This window comes from Antedon bifida, chromosome 8, assembly GCF_963402885.1.
Source record: "Antedon bifida chromosome 8, ecAntBifi1.1, whole genome shotgun sequence".
Lineage (NCBI taxonomy): Eukaryota > Metazoa > Echinodermata > Crinoidea > Comatulida > Antedonidae > Antedon > Antedon bifida.
This window is the reverse complement of record NC_136233.1, coordinates 8,365,749-8,383,581: the sequence shown is the minus strand read 5'-3', so window position 1 is coordinate 8,383,581 and position 17,833 is coordinate 8,365,749. Positions and strand designations below refer to the sequence as shown.

General features: G+C 33.1%; 1 protein-coding gene across 3 annotated transcripts; it reads left to right on the top strand.

The window, feature by feature from the left end:
- Positions 1-3,920: 3,920 nt before the first annotated feature.
- LOC144850162 (uncharacterized) lies at positions 3,921-17,340 on the top strand. Of its 3 annotated transcripts, none has more exons than XM_078707382.1 (19): positions 3,921-4,173; positions 4,997-5,193; positions 6,017-6,200; positions 6,473-6,637; positions 6,992-7,193; positions 7,542-7,621; positions 8,383-8,511; positions 9,310-9,460; positions 9,819-9,961; positions 11,101-11,186; positions 11,332-11,518; positions 11,876-12,052; positions 12,690-12,841; positions 13,427-13,630; positions 13,803-13,974; positions 14,330-14,549; positions 15,283-15,372; positions 15,589-15,645; positions 15,846-17,340. In XM_078707382.1, exons 1-19 carry the CDS (start codon positions 4,110-4,112, stop codon positions 16,519-16,521), a joined length of 3,336 nt encoding a protein of 1,111 aa, XP_078563508.1. In that variant the 5' UTR covers positions 3,921-4,109; the 3' UTR covers positions 16,522-17,340. The 3 variants fall into 3 exon arrangements, with proteins under 3 accessions (XP_078563508.1, XP_078563510.1, XP_078563509.1); XM_078707384.1 differs by having other exon boundaries at positions 15,589-15,649; positions 15,856-15,915; XM_078707383.1 differs by lacking the exon at positions 3,921-4,173 and having other exon boundaries at positions 5,004-5,182.
- The last annotated feature ends 493 nt before the right edge of the window (positions 17,341-17,833 follow it).

Genomic DNA, 17,833 nt, shown 5'->3' with positions numbered 1-17,833 from the left:
AGACTTGGGGCAAGTCTAGTAAAGCTGGTGAAGTTGAAGTACTAACAACAGTCATAGAAAAAGTCAAGCCTTTCAACTTACAGTTTCTATGGGTTAAGTCTTAAGGTAAGATAACAATAAAAGTGAAAAACCGTTATATAACTCCCACAGTTTTAACTCAAAATACCAAATATAATTAGAATATGTATACATTGCTTTGTGCAATGTTCTTTTTATTTATATCTTCATATTTTAAATTCACTGTAATTTTGTATTGATGTCTCACATTTCATGTATACCCAGATCTAAACTTCTACTTTGTACCTATTTTGTTTTTTTTGTCTTTTACTTTATTTTATCTTTCATTCTTTTTTCTTTTGCTTCCTCTTTCTTTGTTTCCTTTTGTTTTTATCATTTTTATTTTCTTTTTTCTTCTTTAATTTTCATTCTTTTTCTGATTTTGTATACAATTAAAATAAAACTTCCTTTTAATGTTAAATGTTAGGTAGTAGGAATATTATCATTTTAATGTTAACATTTAATCATTTTTTTTCTATTACAGTTATTAACTCCATATTTTGTGATCTGACTGCAACAAATAAAGCAGGTTCATATGTCACCACGACATCGTCTCCAATATTCTTTGACGATTCAACACCAACAGCAGGTTTAGTGGTTGACGGACTAGATTTCAGGAAGGATATGCCACACATTAGTTACGTTGATCACATGTCAGGTAAGTTCTAAACTATGAAAATAAGAATTATGTTTATTGAAAGAAAATAAAGTTAATAAAAGCTGAAAAGAAAGAAAATTTCCTAAAATATTATCATTATTCTCAGTTTAATTTAATGTTAGTATCTTGTCTTGTCTTGTATCCCGATAGCATCCACTTTGTTGGCTCTACAAGTTTTCTGTAGCTGGTCTTTTCAAATATTCCATCTTTTTATAGGTTGTCTCAGCGCACTTTTTTTACCTTTGTCTACTTAATTTTCTCTAGCCTTTATATTTTGCCTTTTGCTTCAGTCCAAATTTTTATTTAAATTTCTAGGCTCATTTATATTTCTGCCGAATCCAAACATCGAACCATGTCCTGATCAACATGCAACCTTTGATGATGAATTATGGCAAAGTGTTAACAGCAAGGGTGCAAGGGTGGAATATGGATGGAAATGATTGGAAAATACATTACCACCATGAACAGGTTTGATAAGCTTAAATGATTGATCATTTATTACAAAAATCATATCTTGTATATACTGGACACCAAAGTTTCACTGTTTAAAAGGTTGGCATACCTAACTAGTCTTTCTTATATTTTTTCCTATTTCTAATGATGATATTAGCTTAAACAGAATACAGAAATTCATTGGTCCAAAAGGAAATTTGTTTCGTTGACAAGCTCAAACAATTATAAATATAAAAAGTCATGAATACAAAAAAGTGTGATAAAAAGATCTTATAAAAAATACGAATAAACATCGAACATAGACAACAATTTTAAAAATACTATATCGTAAACATATAAAAATATATATATTAGCAGTATTATATACAGTTAAAACAAATTACATTTTCAATCTATCCATTATATAAATGGCAAGAATTTGGAACAAATGACTTTAGAAGATGATCATGATCTCCTCTTAGTCGATGTAGCCTGATACCAGATCTGTTTAAAATGTACTTATTTAGTGGGTGTGTGTCATTCATAATCATTTTAACTTTATGTAATGTAATTTCATATGGTTGTTGAATAGTTGGTAGGTCAGAGCCAATAATTTTGCCTGCACTTTTCCTAACTCGTTCAAATTTTTCTTTTTTCTCATGTGTTCTGTGTAGCACCTATTATCTCACAATTTGTATCCTCCATTTGTTTTTTTCTTGATGAAATTTATTTGAATGTTACTATTTTTATGTAGATAAAGGTGACTGACCCAGACAACATTGTTCTCACCATGGAGCCCGACATTCAAGAACAGTATGTGTTGGCAGGTGCAGTATCAAGACATGTTGAAATTGGTGAAGGTGGCACTTTTAAGGTAAGAAAAATATCAAGACATATGATATGTACAGAAGGTTTATCCTTTATTGTATTATTATTATTTTAGTGTGATGAAAAACCTGTTTTTAGAATAATTTTTATACTTCTTATTGGTGTCAATGTTTGAGTAAGAGCAGATATTCTGTTTAGGCTCATGCCTATCACTTGCTCCTAGTCAATTATGTAGTTTATTAACATTATTAGATGGATTTAAAAGCTGCTGCCCAAGACATACCAGTAATAACAAGTGTGGTGTTCTGGGATGGACCTGATGGTGTTGTTGGTGACATAATGGTTCCTACTGAAGATCTGGAACCGTGTTCATGTTGTTACGAGGAAACCAATAGTGTAAGTACATTAAAAAATAGTCAGCCTCTCGTCTTGCGTAGTATTATTTTTTAAAGTGAAGTTACTGGAGTTACTGTTAATTATAACACTGTGTAATTCTATACATTATATTTCGTAGTTAAAAATTATTTGTTTATATTTAAGACTGGATGTGATTGTGATTGCTCAGCGGTTGGAGCTACTACAACCCAGCGAATAACTACAACACTGCCACCAACAACCACGGTTCCATGGGAGATAATTGAAGATGAAGAAGACAATGAGTCTGGTAAGGAGCCTATGAAACAGATCGCTGTTCAGCAAGCCTGTGGCTTACAGTTGTATGCAGGTAACATTATTTCTTTCTTTTTCTAAACTAATGTTAAATTTGAAATATTTAAATAAGCTGCATCAGTAATATCTATTGCAGTATTTTCTTTAAATTTAATTTTTTTTATTCAGATAAAGAAATACCATCCGCAACATTATGGTGCCGATTCTACCAGGATGAGGTTGATTATTTATACAGCATATTTGATTTAACCTTTGATCCATCCAGTGATTGGCATCATTATGAGTTTACGTTTAAAGAAGAATATGATCCTGATCCAGCAAAGGTAGGAAAGTAAAGTAGTCACATCATGTCATTATTCCTTTAATAATCACCCCTTGAGTGAAAATGGAACAGTCAAACTATAAATGGTGTTTTATAGACAGAGAATAATGGTAGTTGATCACTGGAAAATACAGTATGCCCAATTCAGTCTTTTACGCTCCTTTTTTATTTATCATTACGGTGTATAGATATTTTTTAATAAGGGAGGCCTAAAGTATAAAAATATATAATAATAATAATAAAATGACAAGGCCATATACATGTCTGCAGTCACATATGCTCAAATTTGAGTTAGTGTTTACCGACCAACCGACCGACATAGTGATCTGTAGAGTCATGTGCACGCGACTAAAAAAAATAAAATATATATAAATTATTAAAATTAATGATTAAATTTCAATAGATTGGATACACAATACAACTGAGTGTGGATGGCAATCTTTTAGGAGATCTTTCTGGCGCACCACGTCTGTCCAACAATACAAAACTAACTCTACAACAACGTGCCGGAATTCACAGACCCGTTTATAATTCCTAAAACCTCAGCTTATTTCACAAATATTAGGTAAGCATTTATATTTAAGAGTATTCCTATAGACACTAGTAACAGTACAAGTGTAAAACTTCAATTGATGGAAACAATATTTTAATTCATCTTTTTTCTCAAGACTGCAATTGCTATTCAATGTTATTTATCTTATATGGCTGTGTAAGGGCTTAACAATGTTTTTTTTCCTTTAAGACTACCTCCTCCAAGTGAAGATCTCTGTAGATATGGAAGCTCTTTTATTAGTGGTCATGCCCCAGCAGTCAAGTTTCTTGCTGGAGTTGGAACACAGATAGACATTGCAGAATAGTTGTTACTTTAGCCTTAGCATTTCAAACAGTACCTTATATTTTAATTATCAGGGGTGGATCCAGGATGGGGCTACTGGGGCCCTCCAACCAAAAAGGAGTGATGTAAAGGTGTAATACCAAATAAATAGGTTGATGACAGAGTAAATTATTTCAACGTTTTTGTAGGTCTTCCTCCCATGCTACCCCTGTTACAGTGAATGTGATAGATACTTCTGTGACCCCCTATGCAAAGCCAGTGACACACAACTTGTTAAATTTACTATTGACAATTTGAAACTTGACGAGATGCGATGGTATAGCGATACAAACGGAACTGATGAATATCTCCCGGCAAAATATTATTTAAGAGGTATGTAAAATGGTTTAACTTATTGTAAATAAACAAAGATGGTTGCTGCGCCTACATACAATTGAAAACAAGTGTTGTTTGTCCGTACCATGTCAAGTTAATGAGTTGCTATCCTATCACATTTTAACCATTCCATGAAAGCCCAAGTGATGTAATGGTAGGGTGTCTGCATATCAAACAGAATATTCCTGGTGGGAATCTTGGATGGGTGGCTTTTTCTCATTATCACAGATTTCGTCTTAAGAATTATTTATTTTTTATTTATGTCTTTAAGCACATGTGGCCAAGGATTGCCAATACTGAACTAATCACTTTCCTATCAGATAGGTGGTAACCCCCTACTCGTCTCAAATGATGAACTGAGTTGTTAAAGTGCACACAGGTTATAATTGTGTACACTGAACCTACGGTTTAGAGTCCTTATCCAAGAAGACTTGTTCCACCAACAGAACTAAGAGCGAGTCGGACTCGAACCCATGCTAATATTGTTGGCTGTTTAAGTATGGTAAATGGCGCCCCTCCTTAACCGCTTGAATCGCTACAGTTTCCAGTATACTGTATCACTATGTGGTTTAGAGTTTCTCTATGCATTTCTGCTTTGTATTCTTGAAATTCTCTCTTAATACTCTTGTTAGCCCTGGTAAAAGAATAATACTATCCGATTGGTATCTTGGTACATCTTTCTGGCTGTTGTACGTTATCTTTATTAGCTTTTTGTTTTGTATTTGTACCTCAATTGCGATCCAGCAACTGATACCCACATCATTGTCATTTTTTCAGTTATTTGGATTTGGATTTATATCAAAATACTTTTTTATCTTAGTTGAGGAAATATTAGCAAATGGAGTAACTACAAATTCTTCATCTGATGGAATCTCAGTTGACACATCGCCACCGGAGTTTGATTACATGAGTTATTATGACGTCAATCTTGATGAGAATCAACCGGTCGCTTCCCAGTCTTCAAACTCTACAATCAAAGCTTCATGGGAATTTCTGGATCAAGAGAGTCTAGTAGTGGTATGAGGTTGTTTATTTTTCACTGTAATAAATGAAACAAAAGATACCCTGAACTGGGATTATATTTAAAGGACAACTTTACCGAGAACCATATTTTGACAACGTATTAGGGATGTACATATGATTCAGAACAATTGCAAGATTTACGATATCGCTGCGCGCTCTCGCTGTCACCGTAAATTGCTATGACGTCAAGTGTGCTAAGCAAAATCTAGTTTTGACTGTTGTTAACATACAAGAGATAAGTGCCCGTCATTTAAATTTCTAATTGCATCAGGCTTAAATTTGCCAAAATTTTTTGTCTGTTATTTTGACAGACACTTCAATATCTAGATAGACAAAAGAAACAAAATTCAACATTTATATTTTTTACGATTTATTTAAATAGTGTGTTTACTAGAAATGTTTGTGCTTTGCTAGACTTTGTCTATTTACCCCCGAGGTAGCTAGAAGTATGACGATGGAATCACTCAACCATATCGTACTCAAAACTTTCCTGTGTGTGGTGTATGATGACAGGTGGGCCAATGCGTCGTCGGTGTGTGGACGTGATTCTGTAGCCTATTGATATGCCTAGAGGGCGAGCTATGCCTAGTAGGCTACTAACGGCAATATCGTAAATCTCGCAATTGTACTGAAATAGTATGTACATCCCTTCAATATGTTTTCAAAATATGGTTCTCGGTAAAGTTGTCCTTTAAGTAAACATTTCACAAAATGAGATGTTTGATTAATTTACTTTTGTTTTATATTATGTTTGTTTATTGTACAGTTTGTATCTTTTTCCACACTGTTTTTTTTTTATTTGTGTTTCATTTTAAAGGGCTATTATTGGGCTATTGGCACTAGTCCAGGTGGCACAGACCTGCAACCTTTTGTTTACATTGGTAATGTAAAAGAAGGAAGGAATGACAACCTAGAGGGAGTTTTAGAGAATCGTGCTTACTACTATGTTACTGTTAAGGCTATTAATGGTGCTGGCCTTGTAAAAATGGAAGAATGTGAAGGTAAAACAACAGAACAGTGTTTTGGGACATCTCCATTAAGGGACAGTCATATTAAAGGGGAAATTCACAAATAAGGTGCAATTTACAAATGAGGGCCAATAGATCTGAGCACTACGACCAAACCTTATTAAAGGAACACGCTTATTAATGGGACATTTTGTTAGGTACAAAAGGTGGATCCCCTGAACAGTGAAAATACTGTTTCAATAAATCACTTTTGTACTAAATTGTTTATAAAATGTAAACTACAATTTGTGTCTTGTGTCCATTAGGTGTCCTGGTTGTATTCAATTATCCAACTGTTGAAGATGTTGAAGAAACTGTATTTTACGTTCAGACTTTGGATGATTTAAATGACGATAAATATGTCAGCTTTGAACAGTCAAGACTAGGTTTAAGTTGGACAACCGCACATGATCCGTCAGTAACTGAATACCGTATGTACACCCTACGTTTTTTGTAGCATTGGGTCAAGTGTTGTCATCAATAATTGATATTCCTATCTTCAATAGAACACTGGCTATAAAGATAAATACCCCTGGTATAGCATTCCTAAGGGGCCCTCGAATGCTGGTAGTTGCATTGGGCTGCTCATACTCTGGGCTTCTTAAGCTCTGGGCCCCTGGATTTAACCAGTGAGCGCTTATATCCACTGAACATAGGTGAACATGAAATTTGATTTCCTGAAAAAAAACAAATGTGCAGTGCACATTTAACATATCTACATGAATGATATGAACACATAGAAAACTTAATTATTCCTTAAATGTTATCCTCTCTCTCTTCCAAAGGCTACTGCGTCGGCAGCTCTCCTGACAAGTCTGATGACATAATTCCATGTATTACCGTATCTAACAATGGTGGTGGAACAGTGGAAATTTACGATGGTAAAGTGTATATAAATGATGAGGAGTACAGTAGTGTCAGTGATTTTAGAACACCAGACGAGAATGGAACAATGCCTGGAAATAAGTTATTGCTAGAACCAGGAAAGTTAGTACAGTAGTATATTTGTTTATTGCAAAGGTGTTACAATTTAGACCCTGAGGTCACTAATGGTCATTATAATAAAGAACATAATCAATAATAAGTGTGGATGAGATGGTCAATTTACACCTGATACAAAAGAACGCCAATGAAAACTGATTCTTCTTGCAAGCAGTGATTAATTTGATTGTCCGGAATCTATTGTCATTATGTGTTTTTCTTGTACTGTTTAATTATAGATTCAAAAACAAGCAAACAACATTTTCATAAATAAATTTCATTGGTTAATTTTCCATATTTCTTATTCTGACTGAAGTGCAAAACTTTTGTAAAAATAAATATATTTTGTTGCAGATGCGTGTTTACAACTCTTTCAATTTGTAATGAAGCTCATACGTGTGTAAACAAGACTGCCAATACAACAAATATATTAGGTAATTTGTTCAATACTTTATTACTAGACCAGATGGCGGGTATATCAGATTTGTTGCGCAGTAGCATTTTAAAGTTTTGGTGGAAAGAAAGTAAGAAAGAAACGGTTCAAAAACAGAATCCAGTTGTTTTGCCATCTCTCATTACATACTTGTAAATAAATTATTGTCGTGTCAATGTTACCAAGAATGGATTTATCTCACGTATTTGTCTTCTTTTTAATAATTGTGTTGTTAAAGATAATTCTATTGATCTCTTTTTTGACCGTTATAATTGTTTTTGTAACAAAATTAGTAAGATTGTATAACTTTGTATTGTTTAGGTCTTAAAATATATCAATTTGATCTCTGGTGCGCGTGCGTACAACTGAGGACTAGTGCTGTTCCGCCGTATCCAATCGAGTTTGAACAATACCATGAAAGCCCCAGTGGTCTAATGGTTAGGACAACTGCATATCAAGCAGGCGGTCCGAGTTCGAGTCTCGGTTGGGCGACTTTTTCTCATTCTCACAGATTTCCTCATCTTTATCGTTTCAAATTAATTAATTAAATTTCAGTATATCACCGGGCGGTTTAGAATTAATGTTCTGTGCCTGATTTGTTTATATATATTTATATATATATATACAGAACAGGCAAAGAACATTAATTCTATATATATTGTATATTTTATTCCATTCTTTAAGGGGCGGGTTTCACGCTGTTGAATGAGATTGAATAAAACAAAAATAAAATAAAATAAAAGTAATACACATTTATTTTAGGTCCTGATGATACAATTATATCCTCTGATGATGGAAGTGGAATATCATTTTCTTGGGGGAAAGATGTCTCTACGATGAACTCTGACCCACCAGTGGATACATTTAGGATAGATATATCATCAATTGGAGGTAAAGCCTCTTCTTTTTCATCTTGAAAACAAAGTGAAGCCACAAAGTGATGCTATAGTGTGATTTCATTTCATTGGTTGTCAAATCTGGGGATTGTATAATAATGATAAAATTCCAACCTACAGTGTACAGTACAATTGATATAGGAGGTTATTCTCCTTCTGGTTTCTAATATTTTTGACTTGTATTGCCCCAAATTTTAAATATAACAATGCTACCTGTATGTAGTTTTCTTCAATTCTTATTCTTACAAGACAATTGTAAACCAGTACAGTGAGAACAAGGCAATCAGGATACTGTAATTGGTCATTTAGTCTAATGTAAATGTGTGTACTGTATACTTTTTATTCATAATTTGATTGTAAACATTTACATATAAACTATAAGCCTAAGTTTCTTTTAAAATGTTAACTTTTGGTCATGTATCATCTATGTTATTTATATTTGTACTACTTATTTAGTCATTGGTTGGAGGTACACACCTAATTGGTGACAGTGGCTTAAACTGCTTTTAGGCTTTCCTAGCAACTAGTGACTGGTATATTTTGTCCTGTTTGTTTAATCTGATTTATATTATACTTTGTAAATGTATATCCTTTGCTAAATAATAATACTAAATATGTATACTGTACTTCTCAAAGTGCAGTAGACTAGATGTTAAACATACAACAAATTTGGGTCTTTGTTGTCAAGTTCTGCAACCAAACAGCCTTCATTGGTCCGGCCAGAATTGCTTGTTGTGTTGTGTTTTATAATGGATTAGAATATATTGCGCATGTTTTCTTTATTGTTTTAAAGGTGTTGACCCTGGTTACTTAATGTCCTTTGGAATTTTATCAAATGATGACATTAACAAAGAGTATACTTCAGAGGCAACTGCAGAATATGTACCGTATATCGTAAACCCATTGTACACAATGGACAGAGTTGAACGCCATCTCAGAAGCAGGTAAACACACACAAAATATATTCTAACCTATTTCTACTGTAGGCCTAATCTACTCAAAGTCTACAGTAGGTAGAAGATCTAGAGTAGTACTAGAGGATAGGTTCTTAACTAGCACAATTAGTGCTAGGTTCCCAATAAAGACAGTACAAGGAGGTAACACAACGCAAGTGATTTGATCAATCATGGATGGAATATTCAAACTGTCGCTTGTCATTGGTCAACTTGCATTGCATATACATTCTTGCATTGCATCTCTAGTGGGAACCAAGCTTTAATGCCACTTACTTTTTGATCATTGGAGGACGAATTAAACAATTTAATAATATTCTTTAATTTGATTTAATAAAATTCTTTGCAGAGTAAAAGCTGTATACGAACCAAGTTTCTACATGTCGCCACTTGGCCAGGAGGAAATGAACGGACCAATACAAATTAGGATGAAATTCAACACCACTTCAGATTGGACAGAACAATATCCAAACCTCATCTATTGGAACAAAGGTAACATATAAACTGGATAATTCACCTTAATAAAAAATTGTATCAAGAATAAAATTCTTTACTGTTTTCGGCCATTAATTTTGTTATACACAAAGTATTTCTTCACTTTGAAATATCTGTAAGCTCAAAAATGAAAGCAATACTAAATATGAAACTTTATTGTGTTAAGACTTTACAAAAATAAAAGGCACTAAAGAAAAATTGTGCTGTTTGAATATTAATCTAGGGTGAGCATCAGAAAGTGATGTACATGTCAAATAAGAGAGCAACATGTAGATGAGAGGGACATGCACGAATTATGTCAATTAGTCGGCAGTTTACAACATTTCAATGATAAAATATGAATTGGTAATTTTAAACGATGCTAAATAAAAACTACAGCTGCTGCTGCTGCTCAACACGGTGGTGGTAGTCGAAATTAGATGATGCACCCCTACACTAACGAAAGTATAAAATGCCAAACTATATATTTTAGTTGTTTTTTTTTGTGAGAGCTTTGTTTTTAATTTTTCTCACAAATAGTGATGTGTATGCAGATAAAATAAAAAAGTGGACATAACAATAAAAAATACATTGCTGCAGAAACACGACAAATTACCTCATATTGCTCACACATTGTTAATTCATTTGTTTCCGTAATTGTGGTGGTATACATGGCAAATTAGTAATGCGACAACTATTAAAATAGATTTGCAACTTGAGTAAATTCTTTTGATCTTCAAGTTAATTTTTAGACCTAATGTTCTCATTGTTATGCAAATTATGTGTGCGCTCGAGAATATTGCGACTCGGAAACCGCATCGTCATATTAACAGTTTGCGAGATTGTTTAGCAACACATTGGATCAAGTTACACTTGAAATACAATTTCAAACTTCACAGGGTGTTAAAAGGAAGATTTTAAACAAATGTTTGGTACTTTGGTACAAAGAGCAATTAATCTAGTTTTAGTAGAACTAGGTCTGCAAAGTACGGTAGTTCTAGACTCGTAGACAATCGACCCGATGGACTACCTCCTAGACTGGGTGTAGACCAATTTAGTAGACATTAATATATATTGTTAGGAATTCCTATTTCCGAAACACCAAATACAGTTTTTCTCTGAGATAATTATGATCTAGAGTTTATTGCTTCTCCAAGATGATGGTCAATGGAAAGATGCTGGCCTTACCTGTACAGAGGAATTGCCTCAGTTTGATGAAGAAAAAGGAGAAATTTCAGTTATGGTAAGTATTTGATTATCGTTTCGTAGAAAAATAAGATTACCTCTCTTTTCCAAACTGTCAATAAAAATAATGTAATTTTCAGATACACCAAAATCTTGCTCGGTTTGTAACATTAATTAAAATTACCTGTCTATGAATACTAAAGGTCTGTGCTACAAGTGTTATGGAAACTGAGACAACTACCAGAAGAAGACGGGATACCGATTTGTATGATTCACAAAGTTATTTTAATAAAGAAACACTTTTTACTATCGCTGTTGTCGACAAGAATGCTGTGAACGATCCACCGGTAATAATAATGCAAGATGTCTTAAAAATACACGAAGATGCAGGTAAGAAACGTTTTGATACTCACAACATTTGTTTTCATAGTTTTCATAAGTAAGCTAAAACGGCCTTGTCAATCTGGTAAATCAAATGTATAGTTGTTATTTATATTACATTTGAAGATTTATCATCTAGCATTTCAAACAAACATACTTCACAAAAATGCAAGAGGTGTCCAATCAATGTTTAGCCATTCCACGAAAGCCCCAGTGGTCTAATGGTAGGATGTTTGCATATCTATATCTGCATAATGTTTCGAGATCGAATCTTAGTTAGGATGCATTTTTCTCATTATAACAGATTTCTTAAACGTTAAACCAGGGGGTAAAGTAAATTTACAAATGAGTTTTGTTTAATTTCAGGAATTCTAGAGTACCAGATACACATCTCTGATTCCGATGATGATCCAGTCGTCTTCGAACTAGACACGAAATATCCAGTAACAGAACTTGGAGAAATTGTCGAGTTAAGTTCAGATGGTTTCTTCAAATTTAAACCTTGTTTGGATTGTTATGGAAAAGCAGTTATATTTATCAAAGGTGGGTGTTCAAGAATTGTTCCTGTTTCTTTGTTAAAAACAGTATTTTTTGTACCATTGTTATATTGTCATTTGTAATTTCATCGCATAAAGAAAAGAAGTTGTCCTTTTCATATTATAATAATAATGCTTTGCAATTATATTAGATAATTTGATATTATATGAATATGAATCTTTGCATACAGTATGTAACTTATTTGATACACTGTTGTTGTCTGTAATTAGTAATTTTGTTCTTTTTATGACTGTATTTATATGTAAAGCCCCTTTGAACATATTCATTAAAAGGGCGCTATATATAAAATGTTGTCACGTATTATTCTATTATGTTGTTTGGGGTGACTTTAATTTAATTTCCAGCATATCACGGATGATGTTTATGTAACTATTATATTATTAATGTAATTCCTTCAACACAAATACTATATATAACATGCCTAATAACTAATCTGATTCAACATCAAGAAATTCTCATCCAAATTAAAAACGCATATTATTGTTAAATCCACTCCAGTGTTGTTAATAAAATGTAAAATGTTCCCAACAAGTTCGTTTTGTTTGTATTGGCTCTACATATGTTTCTATTTTCTTGACTTAAATATAGTTTCCTTTTTATTTTGTTTTTTGACAATGTTCAGCTGTTGAAACTCCAGAGAGTCCATTTATAGAACCACTATCTACTACCAAGAATTTTGAGATCGACATATCATCTGAGCATGATCCTCCAATTGTGTACTTCTGTACAAAGAAAACAGCTGACTCACCAGCTGTCAATCAAAGATTCTATCAGGTAAGAATTTTTCCCATTAGGATGCATATGACACACAACACAAATAAGTTTGAGCAATTGATAAGCTGTCATTGATTGGTAAAATTACTTACATTGCACATCATTGAGTGCCTCCTAGAAACAAATTGACGTAGTTCCCTGCATGGAATATACGCCGTTTAGTTTATGCCCTTGGGTTGTGTCCAAGTGTGAACCAAACGTAATAAGAACTAATACCAGTTTCACACCTATGAAAGGTAATAGCATAGTGTGAAGACAATTTTCTCAAAGATTTAACGGAAATCTTGGGAGATTTTCAAGAAAAAACACAAACTAGAGGCCTGTTTTTTTTCTTTCGAGTTGTTACATGTATTGCCCTGGTATTAAGCTTATTAATCATAGTAATCAAATAGTGCGCAATTGTGCTTTCTCCTGAGATTTCTCACGGTTCCTGTATGAAAGCGTGTAATAAATCTGTAGATCAAATCTGGTTAGTTACAAGTTATGCAGATGTGAAAAGGGTATTATAGACAGTACCACTAACATCCTATTCTGAACTACCCAATTTATAACTAAATGTATTCATACGCCATTGTCTGCTTACAGGTAACGATGGAAGAAAACGCAGACAATAACATTGCTTACAATGATTTGGTTGGCTATGTTGGCGCGTACGATGTTGATTCAGATGACCTGTTAAACCTCAGGTTCCAAACGCCTGCACAAGGACAATTCCATATAAAACCACCGGGAAGAGGTGTACCACCAGCGAATGAAGACTTGTGTCAAATAAAGTATCCTCATTCAAAGGTAAAAAACATCTCATATCTTTAAATGGATTTCATAATAAATAATAATAATAATTTTTAATTACTATAGTGATAAAACATTTTTATTCTACATCCTTTGCTGCCATATTGCTCTAAATACTGAAAATGTGTTTGTTATTATTTATTCATTACTTTTTTCTTTATTCTTTTAGAGTGTAATGACCTGGGTGTGGACAGAGGTTACGTATAAACCCAATTCAGGTTTCTATGGATCTGATTCGCTGTCAGTGTTTGCACTTGACAAAGATGGCTTGAATTCAAAAGTACTTGAGGTAGATATTGCGGTTATGAGAAACCCCTGTTCAATACATGGAATATGTCAAGGTAAATCGTTAAAATATGTTTTTTTAAAGTGCCGGAACATTGCATAACCTGTTAACAAAATAGGCTTAGTAATATACTTTTTTGTGTAGACGGCATGATAGCTGTCTGCCTTCCTTCTTAGCGATATTATTATTTTGTTTAAAGCAATTTAGTTCTGATTTAGTACCATTTTGAATGTCAATTAGGCGGTGCTATAGGATTTTGACCGTGGAGAAGAGCAATATAAACGACACAATCTATAGAATAATTACGACTGTCACATTTATTTTGACCAGCCGTTCTTATTGTATGAGAGAAAATTCTCAACATGATTTTAAAAACTGAACGTTCATTAGAAGTAATCTATTGTTGACAGGCGTGTTTAATGACACAAAGTGTGAAGACCCTAAGCGTAAAAATGGATTTGATGGATACAATTGCTTGTGTGAAATTGGCTGGGAAGGAGACTACTGTGAAAGTGATCGAGATGAATGCCAACTTGACGAACCATGTCTTAGCCCGTATATATGCACAAATGAACCAGGTGGTTTCCGGTGTGCATGTCCACATGGAAAACCAAATTGCGATATGGAAGTGTAAGTAATACTTTAAGAGCATTGTTATATCTAATATTAACATTTCAACAAAACAGCGTAACAATATTAGGCTCCTGTATATTCGGTGTGTTTACTGCATGAAAAACATGAAGAGGTCCTATATCGATGTCTGTGAAGTTGGTTACTAGTTCGTAGTTCCTTATTCAAATTCAATTAAAGGGACAGTCACAAATATTTAAAAAAAACATATTTTAATATGTAATAACTGTCTCATTGAATTGTTATTGCATTTACATGTTAGCCTTGGCATCCACTACTTCTTCCGGTCAAAGTACAATAACATTTTATGCATTTATGCCCTCTACGGCGAATAAGTAACTAGCTTTACGAACGTTATAATGCTTGACCCACTTAATACTTTTTTTTAATCTTTTGGTATGGATCGATGACCCTTGTATAAAATGTTATTGAACTTTGACCGGAAGAAGTAGAGGAGGTCAAGGCTAACATGTTGATGCAATAACAATTCAATGAGACAGTTATTACGTATTAAAATCTGTTTTTTAATTATTTGTGATATAGAATTTTGAATAAGGACTAGGAACTAGTAACCAACTTCACAGACATCCTATATCGTGCACAATTTTCCTGAAAATATCATTCTTAAGATTGCCCAAAAACTAGCTATAGTTTTTAATGTGTTGATCGCCACTATCTTTAGTTATTCAGTAAGCACAACATGTTATTAAAATGTATCAACATTTACATACAGATGGGTGATAAGTTTAATAAGCCTGGTTGTTGGTGCAATTATATTCTGTGGCCTGGCAGGTATTATTTATTGGTATAAGAGAAAGAACAGGTAAGTTGATTTAATACGGTAGCTTTATTAAAGTAATATAAACACAATATACTGTATACGATGTAACTCCCTAGTATCAATATAATAAGGAAAAATGTTTTTAAATAATTAAAATATGCACAATACAAAGGAATTAGTTGTGACAATGGGATAAACTGTAGGTTTATAGAATAAAGTTTTACTTTTTTTAACACGATGTTCATACAATTTATCTAGTAAAATAAACTTTGATGAAAGTGATGAAGATCATAATAATGTACTATCTATGGATAAGTAAGTATTAAACTTGTGATTTTATAAAAAAAAAAACTTTTCATAGGAAAGGCATTAGTATTAGTAGGATCACAGAAATGCTTAAGTATATTACAAGTTATAAGGCATAGAGTCGTATTACTTATTTTGATTTAATAATTAAGTTAAATTATGTATGTTTATATAATAATAATACTATTTTTGTCTCACTAAAACCAAAGCCAAGTTCAGCTGAAAACATTCAATGGCGGCACTATTGAAGAGACTCAAAATGCTGAAACCGCTCTTCAGTCCAATATTGTATGTGTTCCAATAGAAGGAACCGGTGATATGAAGAATACAGTCGATAATACACAAAAGAAAAATGTCACTAAACTAAAGCGAAATCAAGTTTCGCCACAACCACCTAAAACAGAGAACGAAGACGGAGAAAAAAAGTCTCCAACTGACAAATTTAAAAGACCAATGAGTTCTCCAAAAAATCAATTCCTAGCTAATACCGATGTTGATGATGATGCCATAAGTTTAGTGTCTTATGTGATAGATGGTGATAATTTAAGTCACTCAATGGATGGATGTGTGTCTCAGAATGAGCTAAAGGTAGCATTTGCTCCTACTAAAAGATTACCAAAGAAACAAGTCAGAGTTGTTGGTATTGGAAAGGTTTACAATGATGTTGAAGAATTTGTGTATGATGGAGAGGTAGAATCGTCTGGAGAAGCTGAAAAACCTCACATGGCATCTGAAGAACTTCAGAGAACCACTCCAGTTGATTCCATAATCATTGCTGCAACAGAACCTGAAAACGATCAAATAGCATCTGAAGAACTTCAGGGAACCATTCCGTCTTTACCTGGGTTCATTGACGATGATTTGATGACTGAGGATGCTGTTTAGAAACATATACGCCAACGAGAGATGCCAGCTTTCTAGAAACCCAGCTACAGTAATAGTGGATATGTTATCATTTCTAGTCTCATTTATAATAGTTTATTAATAATAAATGAATAAATTTAAACAAATTATGATATATGTGGTGACATTGAATTTATCTCAATTGTCATAATTTAATAACGTAATTACAACATTCCTGTAAAGTTTCATATTGGAATTTTCATATATAACAGTACTGCATTATGTGCAAGTAATATCCGCTGTGCGGCAATTGTATTAGTGTATGTATAAATTCTGATTTATTATGTCTTAAAGGATGGCTCATATGCAACTTAGCCTAAATGTTAAAAATAACTGAATATATTTTAATTGAAACGAGGCAGAAGTTAAGTAAGCTATCTGACTTACAAGTCAACATTAACATAGATGGAGAACCAATCTCTTGTGTAAATAGTGATATGATGTGATATTAGATAATAATCTTTTTCGATAATGTAAAATCTAAGCCTACTGTACAGAACAAAGATATAATCATAAACTGCAGTAGTGTACTGTGAGTAGATAGTAGTTCACTTAACCACACAAAAATATAAAAAAGTATCATACTTTAAATGTATTTAATTCAAATCACTGAAAGCAAATAATACCACTAAGGTGGGTTATATCCAATACGTTTCCACTAAGTAAGATATTTTTATGTATTATTGGTGTGTTAAAATATATATAACTATAAGTGGAATGATATTTAATTGCAATTTTAAAACAATGTATCCATGTATTTGAAGTAAAATACAACAAGAATTCAAACTTTGATATGTCATAATTGTGGAATTGAAATTGAAAAATAAAAAATAATGAATCTGGAAAAGATGATGTGCTTATTAAATAATTTAAATAAAAATGATGTCTAAGACTACCGTATTGTATATTATCACGCTGCTGCTCTAGCCAGCCACGTCCCATGAGGACTACTCATTCATAAGCTAAAGCAAGCAGCGGTTATAGTATCTAAGGCCGACAGTTTTTGCGACTTTGTAAACTCGACTATAATTTATAGATCCCAGCTGCTGGACCCAAAAAACGTATGGGAAAAGAGAGTCTATGAGGGTTCCCCGTTGAATGATTTTGGATTCTCGCCCTTTGATTGGTTGACGCGAATCAACAGACTGGGAAGAATTTTCTTGAAGTCACGTTGTCTCTAGAGGGTATTCAGTTGCATGCCAACAGGTTGAGGTCACACACACAGCACATTAAAGTTCAAAATTGACCATTTTTAAACGGGCACGTGAATCATAATTAAAGAACTATCTTTTAT